The sequence below is a fragment of the Oncorhynchus clarkii genome, chromosome 4, assembly GCF_045791955.1.
Source record: "Oncorhynchus clarkii lewisi isolate Uvic-CL-2024 chromosome 4, UVic_Ocla_1.0, whole genome shotgun sequence".
Taxonomy (NCBI): Eukaryota; Metazoa; Chordata; class Actinopteri; order Salmoniformes; family Salmonidae; genus Oncorhynchus; species Oncorhynchus clarkii.
Genome location: NC_092150.1, coordinates 68643111 through 68656232, shown reverse-complemented (window position 1 = coordinate 68656232; position 13122 = coordinate 68643111). Strand labels below are relative to the sequence as shown.

The 13122-nt window shown below is 41.4% G+C and overlaps 1 protein-coding gene across 6 annotated transcripts in view; it reads left to right on the top strand.

Moving 5' to 3' along the window:
* LOC139407172 (CD2-associated protein-like) overlaps nt 1-12565 on the top strand; it is a 97218-nt gene extending 84653 nt beyond the window's left edge. For 4 of the 6 annotated variants that reach the window (XM_071150701.1, XM_071150697.1, XM_071150698.1 and 1 more), the window contains 5 exons: nt 1957-2069; nt 2508-2591; nt 7322-7581; nt 7962-8025; nt 10084-12565. In XM_071150701.1, coding sequence (XP_071006802.1) covers nt 1957-2069; nt 2508-2591; nt 7322-7581; nt 7962-8025; nt 10084-10125 — 563 coding nt within the window. In that variant the 3' untranslated portion in view covers nt 10126-12565. Of the gene's footprint in view, nt 1-1956; nt 2376-2507; nt 2592-7321; nt 7582-7961; nt 8026-10083 lie in introns of those variants that run through there. The other 2 variants (XM_071150700.1, XM_071150703.1) reach the window with 2 other exon arrangements.
* The last annotated feature ends 557 nt before the right edge of the window (nt 12566-13122 follow it).

The following is a 13122-nucleotide window of genomic DNA, read 5'->3' as shown; positions in this document are numbered from 1 at the left end:
GTTTAGGTGAGGCGAGTTCTCAGAATGTAGGTGGGGGGCCGATGCCGAGAACAATGAAGTTGAACGATGTCGAGGGATTTCTTTTTGTATATGACAATGAAAGATTCTTATGATTACTGTAAAAGTTGTTGGCACCTTCAATTCTTGCTCATTTTCTCTGAAAAAAATATTTAATCACTGTCTGCTCAGGCAAATTTGAGAACTGCTAAACTTGGAACCAATCAGAACTCCCGTACATACCCTTCATGATGAAGGCAACCATTGGCCTGCTTACATCTAAAGATGTCAACACAGCCTACCATGAAATTGTGATCTGCTGTCAATGTGTTAAGAGGAACTAATATTAGGTCCCAAAGACTGAAATAAGATAAATATATTTTTTGGAGTGCACTTGAAATATGCAGCATGTAATACGAATGGTCTCGATCATATGAAGAGGTAACTCCATTGACCATTAAGCCAATTGATTGAAAGCTAGCCAATCTTACGGTTAACTAGCTTAGCCACTAGCCTGTTAATACTATAAACATCAATGTGTCTGCTCAGAAAACTAGCATTTCATTGGCTATCTCTGTCGGTGAATTACATTTTTTATCATGTTTTGGCATAATTGTCTCATTTCAAGTAACTAACTGACTTAATTAGACATTCAGTTATATAATTTGCATAAAAATAAATAATAAATAAATGCATGTAGATAGAAATGTGTGTTTGCCATGTATGTTAGAATGAAGATTTAAAAACGACAGCAATATATGCAAATTAGCCAATGCATATGGCATGTACTTTCTAACACTTTATTAGGTACACCCATCTAGTAACGGGTTGGACCCTACTTTGCCTCCAGAACAGCCTGAATTATTGATGGCATGGATTCTACCAGGTGTGGGGTTCAAATGTTGCTCAATTGGTATCAACAGACCTAACGTGTGCCAGGAAAACATTCCCCAAACCATTACATCGCCAGCCTGTACCGTTGACACCAGGCAGGATGGGACCATAGACTAATGCTGCTTACGCCAAATCCTGACTCTGTTATCAGCATGATGCAGCAGGATCTACGAGCATACCACGCTGAACGTCGCTTAGGTCACTCGTTTTGCCCATTCTAATGTTCAATTGAACAGTAACTGAATGCCTTGATGCCTGTCTTGCCTGCTTCATATAGCTAGCCACGTGACTCACTGTCTATAGGGGTTAACCATTTTTTGTGAAACGGGTGGTGTACCTAATAAACTGGCCAGAGTGTATAGAGTACCTTGCAGTACAAAGTTTTGATTGGTTTATAGTTTAGTACTCAGCAGCATTTGCCTGTCCAGCTAGCGAACAAACGTTTTGAAAAAAATTGCTCAAATTGGCATTGCCAACAAAAGGAAATGTTTTCAGAATATGTAAATATACACTACGTAAAAAACAGCTCTTCCCTCGACAGAGATGAATCATCCAAAAAACTAATACAGATAGCTTGCTATGGCCCACCGCCTAATAATGACAGTGTGGAGGATAGGGAGTCGTGTCTGTGAGCAATACCGCTAAAAGCGACAAAATAGCTGCTAAAACCATGATGGCTCTCGGCTCCAGAGGTCATCAGCCCCATGGGCTCAGGGCATGAAGACAAACACGGAAACACACTCCTCATTCTCCTTTACCTCCATCTTCACTCCTCTGGGAGTTCTGCAATCTTACTTAAGATCCTGTCTATAGTCTTTAAATAGGGCTATATAGAGCTTACTTAGATTGTAGTGATGGCTTTGTGTTATAGTGATTGAAGATGGTGTCATACTGTGTGGCAATGTTTCAAAGTATACAATTCTCAAGACCGTCTTAAAGTAACTGTCCAGTGTTTCCATATTTCTATGAAATATGACCTATAATTAATTACAAAATGTGGAAAATCGTTTTCCTTTAAAAAATGGTTATCCAAAATGTTATCTTTTTTTCTCTTCCTCTGTGAAGAACTGATGAGCTTTGATCTGTCGTCTACCTCTGAGAAGCTGTCTCACCCCACCGCTAACAGGCCAAAGATGCCAGGCAGGAGGCTGCCCGCTCAGTTTGGAGGAGGCCACTCGGTGAGTACACACACAGTGAAATATCAACATGCTACGGAGAACACACAACTCTGCACACCCACACGCCATGTTTTCATCTTGCTCCATACATTACATTGAGACATCAAATTCCTCTCAGAATTTCCACATGCAGGCCCTCTCTGTACATTAAATGTACATCACCATATTCCTTATCTGCACCTCATGATGGGTTGGGGTGAGATGGGAACAAGGTAGTAAACGTCCAATTGAAAAGACATTTGACTTACTTGAAGGGCTGAGAGGAGACTTGTCAGGTCGTTCCGATTGTCTTTGATTGACTGAGTTCCCTGAAGAGTAATATGAAAGCTCTCCATTAGAAACGGAGGAACATGACAAGCCAGAGTGTTTCAGTCAGTGTCTGGCAAGGTGTGTCATAAACTGAGCAGACCTGTTGTGATTTGTTTTCTGTCTTCTAAGCCAAACAAGGACATCAGTGTGGAGAAAACCTTAAAGTTGGACGAGGAGGAAGCACCCAAACCAAAGTTGATAGACACAAGAAAGGTAACAACGACATTGACGTGTCTGATTGTGTTGGTCAGTGTCTGTCCTGTATTGAACTTGTATGTTTGGTACACCAAGAACCATTCCAAAACAACTATTTTGTATGTATGGATCAATGTCCCAAATGTACATTAGTTCTATCTCAGTTCAGACACTTGTCATTTGTCCCAAATGCGTCCTATTGCTGCAAGTTAGTCACTTCAGCCAATGTTTTCCCTCAGTGGAGAATTCATACAGAGGACACAACACCCCAAAAGAAGAACAGCAAAGCATATGTCTCAGGTTTGACTATAGAAATGAACTAATACATCACATGAAAAAGGCCTGCAACCATCTTGTGGTTTTTAGTTAAGTCATAGATCTTGGAGACCTCTCTCAGTGCCTCTGAGTAATCCCTCACTAATATGTCTAAATTGTCCTCTTGGCCTCCCGGGTGGCGCAGTGGTTAAGGGCGCTGTACTGCAGCGCCAGCTGTGCCATCAGAGTCCCTGGGTTCGCGCCCAGACTCTGTCGTAACCTGCCACGACCGGGAGGTCCATGGGGTGACGCACAATTGGCCTAGCGTCGTCCGGGTTAGGGAGGGCTTGGTCGGTAGGGATGTCCTTGTCTCATCGCGCACCAGCGACTCCTGTGGTGGGCCGGGCGCAGTGCGCGCCAGGTGCACGGTGTAGCCTCCGACACATTGGTGCGGCTGGCTTCCGGGTTGGATGCGCGCTGTGTTAAGAAGCAGTGCGGCTGGTTGGGTTGTGTATCGGAGGACGCATGACTTTCAACCTTCGTCTCTCCCGAACCCGTACGGGAGTTGTAGCGATGAGATAAGATAGTAGCTACTACAACAATTGGATACCACGAAATTGGGGAGAAAAAGGGGTAAAAATTTAAAATTAAAAAATAAATAAATTGTCCTCTTATCTTGATGAACCCTAATCCCTCCAGTACAGCACAGTCGCAAGCCTGGCGTACACACAACAGTGTTGTGGTGTCCACATCACTAAGGACTTAACATGGTCCATACACACCCGTACAGTCGTGAAGAGGGCATGGCATCGGCCTCTTCCCCCTCAGTAGGCTGAAAAGATTTAGCATAGGCCATCAGATCCTCAGTGTTCTACAACCGCACCATCGAGAGCATCTCGACTGGCTGCATCACCGACCTTGACCGCAAAGCCCTATAGAGGGTGGTGCGGACAGCCCAGTACGTCACTGGGGCCATGCTCCCTGCCATCCAGGATCTCTATATAAGGCGGTGTCGGAAGAAGGCCCGAAAATCTGCCAAAGACTCCATCCATCCATGCTATAGATTGTTCACTCTGCTACCATCCGACAAATGGTACCTGAGCATCGGCTCTCGGACCAACAAGCTCAGAGACAGCTTCTACCTCCAAGTTATTAGACCGCTAAATAGCCATAATAACCCAAACTACCTGCACTGACTCTACGCACACTCACTAGACCAGTGGTCACCAACCTTTTTTAAATCAAGATCTCTGAGTCAAAATACATGTCGAGATATACCGCTCAGATTGTTTTTAAACATGACTTCAAAAACCTAAGCCTATTCAACATGAACCTATTAAAAACACTTACTTAGAAATTAGGTTTTGTAGTAGGCTATATGGCTAATGCATTATCACTGCATATTGGCTATGTTGAATTGCCCTGCCAATGTTCTTCAGACCATTTTGAAATAAAAAAGATGTGTTTAATTGGTATGATCATACTAGTAATAGATCATGTATTGTATTACTTGTAAAACACAGCTGAGTGAGCATAATTAGATTTTTTGATCTGATGGTCAGTCTGAGTGGAGGGAGAGGGCAGCGGTGAGAAAAGAATGTGACTTGAGTTTCACCATCAGCTGGAAGACTGTCCCCCGACAGTCTTCCAGCTGATGGTGAAACTCAAGTCTCATTCCGTTATTTCTGCCTCATGCACCAATTCATGTTATTAATCCGATGTCCAGAAGAAGTTTAATATTACTCTATATAAAAAAAAGAGACAAGCTGCTAATAATAACAACACAAGCTTATCGAAACACTGCTATACTCATTCATTGCAGCTGCAGTGCTGGTTGTAGCGTGAGTGGAAGTAGGGAGAACGCGCATTTTAAGGCTTATACAATATAAATATGTTGAACAAGGTGTTGACAGTGCTGAATAACTTCAACATTAACTTACTCATAAAAACTGCAGCGCTTTGTTGTATTCGTTGAGTCTCTCTCTAGTCATGGTTTTAAAAGTTTTGACATATCACAGTATTAACTTTGCTGTGCGCTAGATGCTTCTTTTTACATCTATGGCTCAAGGAAACTGTGCAGACACGATGATCTGAGCTATCTGATTGGTCAGCAGTTGGCCTTTAGGTGAACTTGATTTGCTCTCTGAGCCTGCCAAGTAGGCGGGGTTCTACCTTCAGACACATGAAATGACTCAAAATGGGAACATTTTGGCTTCCCGGCGCTAGGGCTGCTGAATCAAGTGCACCTTGGGGGGGGGGGTGTTGTCATGTACACTACGTCGTCATTGTAAATAAGAATTTGTTCTTAACGGACCTGCCTAGTTAAGTAAAGGTTAAATAAATTTTAACAAATTCTGAAACAGAAAAGGGCCTTCCCCAAACTGTTGCCAGAAAGTTGGAAGCACTGAATTGTCTAGAATGTCATTGTATGCTGTAGCGTTAAGATTTTCTTTCACTGGAACTAAGGGGCCTAGCCCGGAACATGAAAAAATGACCCCAGATCGTTATTCCTCCTCCAACAAACTTTACAGTTGGCACTATGTATTCTCGCAGGTAGCGTTCTCCTGGCATCCGCCAAACCCAGATTCGTCCATCGGACTGCCAGATGGTAAAGCATGATTAATCACTCCAGAGAACACATTTCCTGTGCTCCAGAGTCCAGTGGCAGTGAGATTTACACCACTCCAGCCAACGCTTTGCATTGCACATGCTGATCATAGGCTTGTATGCGGCTACTCGGCCATGGAAACCCATTTCATGAAGCTCCCGACAAACAGTTCTTATGCTGACTTCGCTTCCAGAGGCAGTTTGGAACTCAGTAGTGAGTGTTGCAACAGGACAGAAGATTTTTACGCGCTATGCGCTTCACCACATGGCGGTCCCATTCTGTGAACTTGTGTTGCCTACCACTTCGCGGCTGAGCCGTTGTTGCTCCTAGACGTTTCCACTTCACAGTAACCGCACTTACAGTTGACCGGGGAAGCTCTAGCAGGGCAGAAATTTGATGAACTGACTTGTTGAAAAGGCATCCTATAATGGTGCCATGTTGAATGTCACTGAGCTCTTCAGTAAGGTAATTCTACTGCCAGTGTTTTCTAATGGAGATTGCATGCTTGATTTATACACCTGTCAGCAACAGGTGTGACTGAAATAGCTGAATCAACTCATTTAAAGGGGTGTCCTCATACTTTTGTATATATAGTGTACCTCAAACACATTTATCTGGTACTGTATATAGCGCCATTTATTTAATTTTTGGTTTTCACCCGTTGTATTTGGCGCATGTGAAAAATAACACTTGATTTGAGTCAAACGCACTAATGCAGATATTCGCACACATTCACTAAATCATTCTCATGCATTCCTACACACACACTCAGGTCCAGTGTAAGGCAGGTGGTTCTCATTAGCACAGGAGGCTAGGCTACAGTCACACTGGGACACTGTTAATAACTTAGCTAGTTGTCCTGCAGATGCGAGATGAAGCGCATCCTCACTTTTCTAATGAAGACTTTGTTTCCATCCACGTGGTGTTTGTCTTGTTAGTGTTTCCCCAGATGCTCAGCGGGAGACTGAGGGGAGTACAACGCCCTCCGCCTCCATGCTAACAACCATGCCATTAGAATGGTCATTCTAGAACCTCTCCTTTCTCCACAGACCGTACAAATCCCCAGGGCTCTCTATAGTGAAGGCATGCTGTCTTCATCCTGTTATTCCCAGACTCACACCAACCCATTAAACACAGGCGGCTAATTGTCACCTTCCAGTTAGCATGCGGCTTTCACTATAATTGCATTGAGGAGATAAGAGATTTTGTATGTGCTTCACGTCCCATCTTATCGTCCACATTAATGGCTGACAGACCATGGGCTGGATGTTGTGGAGAAACTTCACAGTGGAAATATCATTATTTGGGAGCAATAAGAGCCCTTGTGATGGTCTGTGTGAGGAGACCAGCCCCACTGGAGGCCCTTTCAAAGGACCCACCAGACCCGTCGTTTATCAGTACCACTCAAATCGAGTGAATAATCCCTGCACATCAAGCACATACTGTGGGCTCAGAACTCCTATAGGTTGAATTAAAGATGTTGACCCTCTGACAAAAATAAATAAATGAAGACCATATCCCCCAGGCGATGGGAGGTTGAAGATCACAGTATTAAAGCACCCCTGGCATAACTTCAGAAGGAAACACATGGAATCAATTGTGTTCAATCTAAATGAAATAGACTTCCGCAGCTTCAGTAGGTACAATAATGCTCAACAACAGCATGATTAAAATGGCTACTGTAGCTCCCTCCTATGCAGTGATGTCTCGTGGCTAAAGACTAATGTATGTTATGACCAGAAACATTGACTTGATTAATTTTGAGCAAATAAACAGACTTTTAATTAGTCAAAATCATTCAGAAAGCTTAAAGGAGTGTCACAGCCAGGGCAAGAATATTTAGAATCCCCCTGTCCAGCTAACAGTATGTGTCTGGTGTCCACAGCCTTCCATGCACAGCTCACACTCCCAGTCTCCCGTCCTTAAGCCCAGCCCATCCCTGTCGGAGGGGTCAAAAGCCTACCTGGTGTCGTTCCCTGGCTGCAGAAGCCCCAGCCCTAGCTTCAGCCGAAGCCACAGCCCAGGCCCCGGCACAGAGCCCAAGCCCAGGGCAGAGCCAGAGGAGCAGAGGTCTGAGCTGGAGGACCTACAATCCCAGATGAAAGAACTGCTGCTGTCTGTGGAGCTCCTCAAGACCCAGCAAATGTAACTAACTACCACTTTCCTTAGATTATGTTGTTCAGTTCCTACGTATTGCGCTCAAACTCTGACTTTAAAGGGATAGTGCGTCATTTTTGCAGTCAAGCCCTTTTTTCCAAGCAAATGTTGCATTGTTAAGATCCTTTAGCTTCATCATTATCAAAGCTAGCAAAAAATATCAGTCAACAATTTTTCTTTGTGTACCTTTTTCAGAATAATATTTTATATAGTGCCCTATGGCTTGTTTCTAGGGAGGTATAGACAAGTCACTGTTAGAACTTGTGAGTGAAGCCTGGTCGGACAGAGCTGCTGGTGATGTGATCTTATCGTTGAGCAGATGCTAGCCAGGCAAGCACTGATGTGAACGTCTTGGCATTGCTTTGCAGGAGAGAGATGGCAGAGCTAAGAAGCGAGCTGGACGAGGAGAAGTTGAAACGAGTGGCCCTGCAGGTAAATTGATCACCATGTCCATCTTTACATCACAGCTTGTCACAGTGTGTTAGCCTGACGGGTCCAGTCAGATGGTGAGAGATGGGCTGTAGAGAGTGAGAGGTATGAACACACAGTACTATTGAATACACCCATGCCGAGTACACACGCACACACACTGCGGGATGCTTTATGGCCCTACCTGGCACTACCCAGGGAGAGACCCAGCCTACCACAACTTTGTTAATCCTTTTCCCCAGGAGCAGTGAAGCGAGGCAGGCCTGTGTAGACCCCCTTCTGGGCCCCAAGCATACACACATCCACCCCGCTAAAGATTCTCTGCCCTCCCCTCCCTCCTACCTCAACCCCCTGTTGCTGCGTCCACGTATTGATTTACAGAAGCACTGCAGAGGTCTTATTTAAGACTGGGAACTGTAGTATCTGTCTGCATTCATTCAGAAATTCATAGCTTTCTTCCTTAATTTTTGTCTTATCAATATTTTTACTTTCCTGATCTCCCTCTTTCCCCTTGTTTCTTTCGGTCTCTCTCTCATATCTTTCTTTTCCATTTACGTCTGAGTGAGAGCTTTTCTCTGAATGCAAGAGATGTTCATATCGTTGCAAATTTCTGCCACCTCAGTCAACCTGCCTATTAGTATTCAAATGACGGTCAGCATGAAATTATTAATTAGAAGGCATGCTGTGGGTCAGTGTGCCACAGCCTCACAGTAATGATTGGTTGTTGTGACTAGGATTGCAAAGCTACTGGTAATTTACCAAAGTTACTGGAATCTCCTGTAATTTTGATAATTTATACTTGCATAACTTTTACATGTATTCATATATATAGTATTACATTTTTTTAAATATCAGTGTCCATATTGGGTTTCGAGTGGCTAGACCATATGGTTCAAGAGAAAACAGTGGCATTATTTTCAAATAGCTCGGCAACTCTTCCAATTTAGCTCGGCAACTCTTCCAATTTAGCTCGGCAACTCTTCCAATTTAGCTCGGCAACTCTTCAAACTATTTTTTCACAACTGCCACCAGTTTGTCCCCAAAACATTTACAACAAAAACATATTGACAGTCAAATAAATAAGTGTGAACATTTGTTTTTAAAGGATATGTCATGTTGAAACCCTCATACTAAACACCAATGGTATTCACAGTTTGTTTAGGATAATATTCTACAGATTTGTCATTCTATTTTTACATTTTAAAATTGTTCATATATTTTACATATGATAAGGCCACACAGAGGGTCAAAGATGATTAGACACCTGTGATAATCTGAAGTACCCAAAAAAGCCTCTAGAGGTCATGTGATCATTCCATATATTCCTTGAAAGTTACCAAAATTCTGCTAGTTTACTAGCAAAATTTGAAAGTTTCCAGTAATCGACTCTTGCTTTGCAACCCTAGTGGTGACTCATGATTGAACTCTATTATTCCTGTCATTGATCATAGCTCTGTGCAGCCGTTTTAAAGCGAATATCCTGCAATTCTACAAATTATGCCATGCAGCTGAGAGAAAATGTTGAAGTATTACAGCTAATTTCCTATGATTCTACATATTCTGCCATGGCGCTAAGAGAACGCATTGCAGTTTTAAAACTAGTTTCCTGCAATTCTATGCATTTTGCCATGACTAATGCTGTGTTTTTTATACTCAAAACATAATACCAAAATCAATTCTGCTAAATTTGTTTTTAGAATTTCAGAGTTTTACCTGACTGTCTAGCTTTTACTTTGGTTATTGTTTGTTCTCAAAAATGATATTATTTAAAAAAAGATATAGGTCTATCATATTTTTTAAATAATAATTACACTGTTTGTACTTAGGCGACCCAAAAGAAACACTTACACAGCCCACCCAATGATTACAATGACAGAAGAATCCCTGCTATGCTATGGATGGGTTAATTTGCGTCACATGTGGAAATAATACATTATTTAATTCAAGAGCTGATACATACTTCCATGTGAGGCTGTTAGCTATGATGATGCATCGGATGCTGGTTTCGCATGAGAAAATGTGTTAAATCTGACGCTGTGTGTGTTCCTGCCTGCCTTTCAGATGGAGATAGAGAAATTAAAGAAGACAGTTCAGTCGACGTGAAGTCTGACCCAATCAGCCTGGAACATCAGTCACCTATCTGTCTGTCCCTGACCCCGCTGGGCAGAGACTCAGGAGTGGGACGATGGCATTCCTATAATCCTCTTAGATATCAACCTATTCCACATTTGTAAGATTTAGATTTTTGCACATGAAGGTTTTCTAGTTATATAAAGGTGTAATTAAATACGGATGTATATGTTTTTTTGTTACATTTTAGTTTCTGTTTTGTTTTGCCAACACAAATGATTGAGGCCTTTCTACTGTGCTGGACTGGCATTCTCTATGGGAATGTGTGAGGATTGCTCTCAATACTACTACTGATTCTGTATGAAGCGATAGTTTTTATTAGCGTTTGTTTTCTTATTTTTGAAGACTTCCAAGTAGTTAATTTTAAGTATCCATGTTAGCATCTTTAAATCATAATGAATGATATTGTGATTTGTCTGTTGCTATGGCGGTGTTGTACTCCATTGCTTTGGCATTAGGGAGATTTTATTTTCTTTTTTCCTAACATTCCTATCCAGGGTATCACTATTGTGCCTGTTAAAAAAATCTTAGTGTTAATATTGGTAGCTTACATTTAACAAAAGGTTTAGGCTTGCTGCATGATATATATTTTTAAGTCTACTGACAATGTGCTTACACAGAGGGCCGTTTTTCTCTTGTACAATTTATGTGAGAAGGTTCTCTCAGAAAGAGCAATTAGAGTCATTGTACAGGTGTATAATATAGATCCTATATTTAGTACCATCAAATACAGCCAATAATAGCCATACTTGAAAAGAGCACCAGTGATTTACGGGCTAAAACCCCATTTTATTCCATGCCACTGTAAAGATTGTGGCTTACTCATTGATTGTTGTTCTCCTGTACGCCAAATGCTCTGACCCCTCTTTTATGAACCATATGCAGCTCTCTCCTACTCTTTCTCTGTAAAGGAAAGCCATGTGTACTTTAAAGAGTGAGCAATCTCTTTCCATCCTCCCAGATGAGACCTGAAGTAATGTATAGCAGTGACCTTTTCTGTGTCTGTTTCCATGTTGTCCTGAATGTGTCACATGTCTTTATGCTTTGACCAAGTACAAACATGGAGCGTGGAGGTTAACTGGACAGTACACAGTATCTCTGCCATTTCTCAGTACTGTAAGTGAGAGGCTGAATGGAAAGGCATTAGGGAAGAGATCTACTTCATACAGAATGGTTAAGCTCTGCACCTTACTTATGCACCGCCAACACCACTGTTTGTCATTGAAACATCTGTTGTGACTGTCAAATGGTATTGGAGGACTCCGAGACCCTGCTAGAGTTTAAGTTGAAAGCCTTAAAGATGGACCCAACATTAGCGTGAGCAGGGTGAACTCCTGGAAGGAGTTCACACAAGGTGTTTTTGATGGTATGCATTCTGTGTACCGCTCAGACAAATCATGAAAGAAATCGCCTTTGATAAAAAGCATCGGTTGCATCTATTTTATGCAGCAATTTTATGATTCTTAACGTGTTACTTAACCATGATGATCAGAAGGATGTTTGCCTCGACTCCAGATCCTCCTGAACACTATGGATGGCCTTCTGTCTGCATCCTTCTGCATATTATATTTTAGCAAGTGAATTATTGCTTTACATTTTAAGTATATAGTACCAGTGAAAAGTCTGGACACACCTACTCATTCCAGGGTTTTTCTTTATTTTTGCTATATTGTAGAATAATAGTAAAGACATCAAAACTATGAAATAACACATATGGAATCATGTAGTAACCAAAAGTATTAAACAAATCAAAATAGATTTTAGATTCTTCAAAGTTGTCACCCCTTGCCTTTGAGGAATCTAAAATATATTTTGATTTGTTTAATACTTTTAGTTACTACATGATTCCATATGTGTTATTTCAAAGTTTTGATATATATATACTGATCTCACAAAATGTCTTATCCAGGAAATGATATGTTGTCCTTCACAAGAGTACACCAAGCTGTGTACTATCCTCAGGCTTATCTCTTAAAAGAAAGCATTCCTGATCACGGGCTGTGTGTGTCCATGTGTATATGCATGGAAGGAAGCCTGAGAGCCTGTGTGTGTGTCTGAGGTTGGATTTTAGGTTTGTAAGTGTGTTTGGCCTTGTTGACATGCTGATCCCTAAAGCAATAAGAATCTGTAATGTCTCGTTTCCATCCCCCCATGTTTCGCATGGCTACATTCTAAGTTGAGGTTGACTAAAGAGATAATCATGCAAAGGTATATACAGTATGTATATATAAAGAAAAGGCTATCCATGTAACGGTTATTTGGCTTAATTACTGTACATTCCATTATTTGATGCAAAGAAAATAGGAAATATGTGCACATTTAACACCTTCAAGTGATCTTGTTTACATGTGCTGTGAAATTGCATGAAATTAGATTTTTTTCCTAAATGAATAAATATCTTTATTTACACTCATGAGTACCAGGTTATTTTATAATCATTTGTTATTGTGTTATGTGATTTTGTCCACTGGTTGAGCTTGATCTCGTCTTTCCTCATCACTAGACATAGGTACAGCACACCCTCACGGGGAGTCCTTTTCATGGCTTGGTAAAGCCAGAGGACATGTTTACTCATCAGTAAATGGAAGCAACAGAGAATATTGACACAGAGCTGAATTTATAGACTCCCTTGCTCTAATAGCATGTGGACCTATCTTGGAAGCATATAGTAGCTCTCCTGTCTAGGATGAATCAGAGCTGACTTTATACAGTGCATTCGAAAAGTATTCAGACCCCTTGATTTCTTTCCACATTTTGTTACAGCCTTATTCTAAGTGATTCAATTGTTTTTTTCCCTCATCAATCTACATACAATATCCCATAATGACGAAGCGAAAACAGGTTTTTAGAAAATGTCAAATGTATTCAAAATAAACTGAAATCACATTTACATAAATATTCAGATCCTTTACTCAGTACTTTATTGAAGCACCTTTGTCAGCAATTACAGCCTTGAGTCTTATTGGGAAT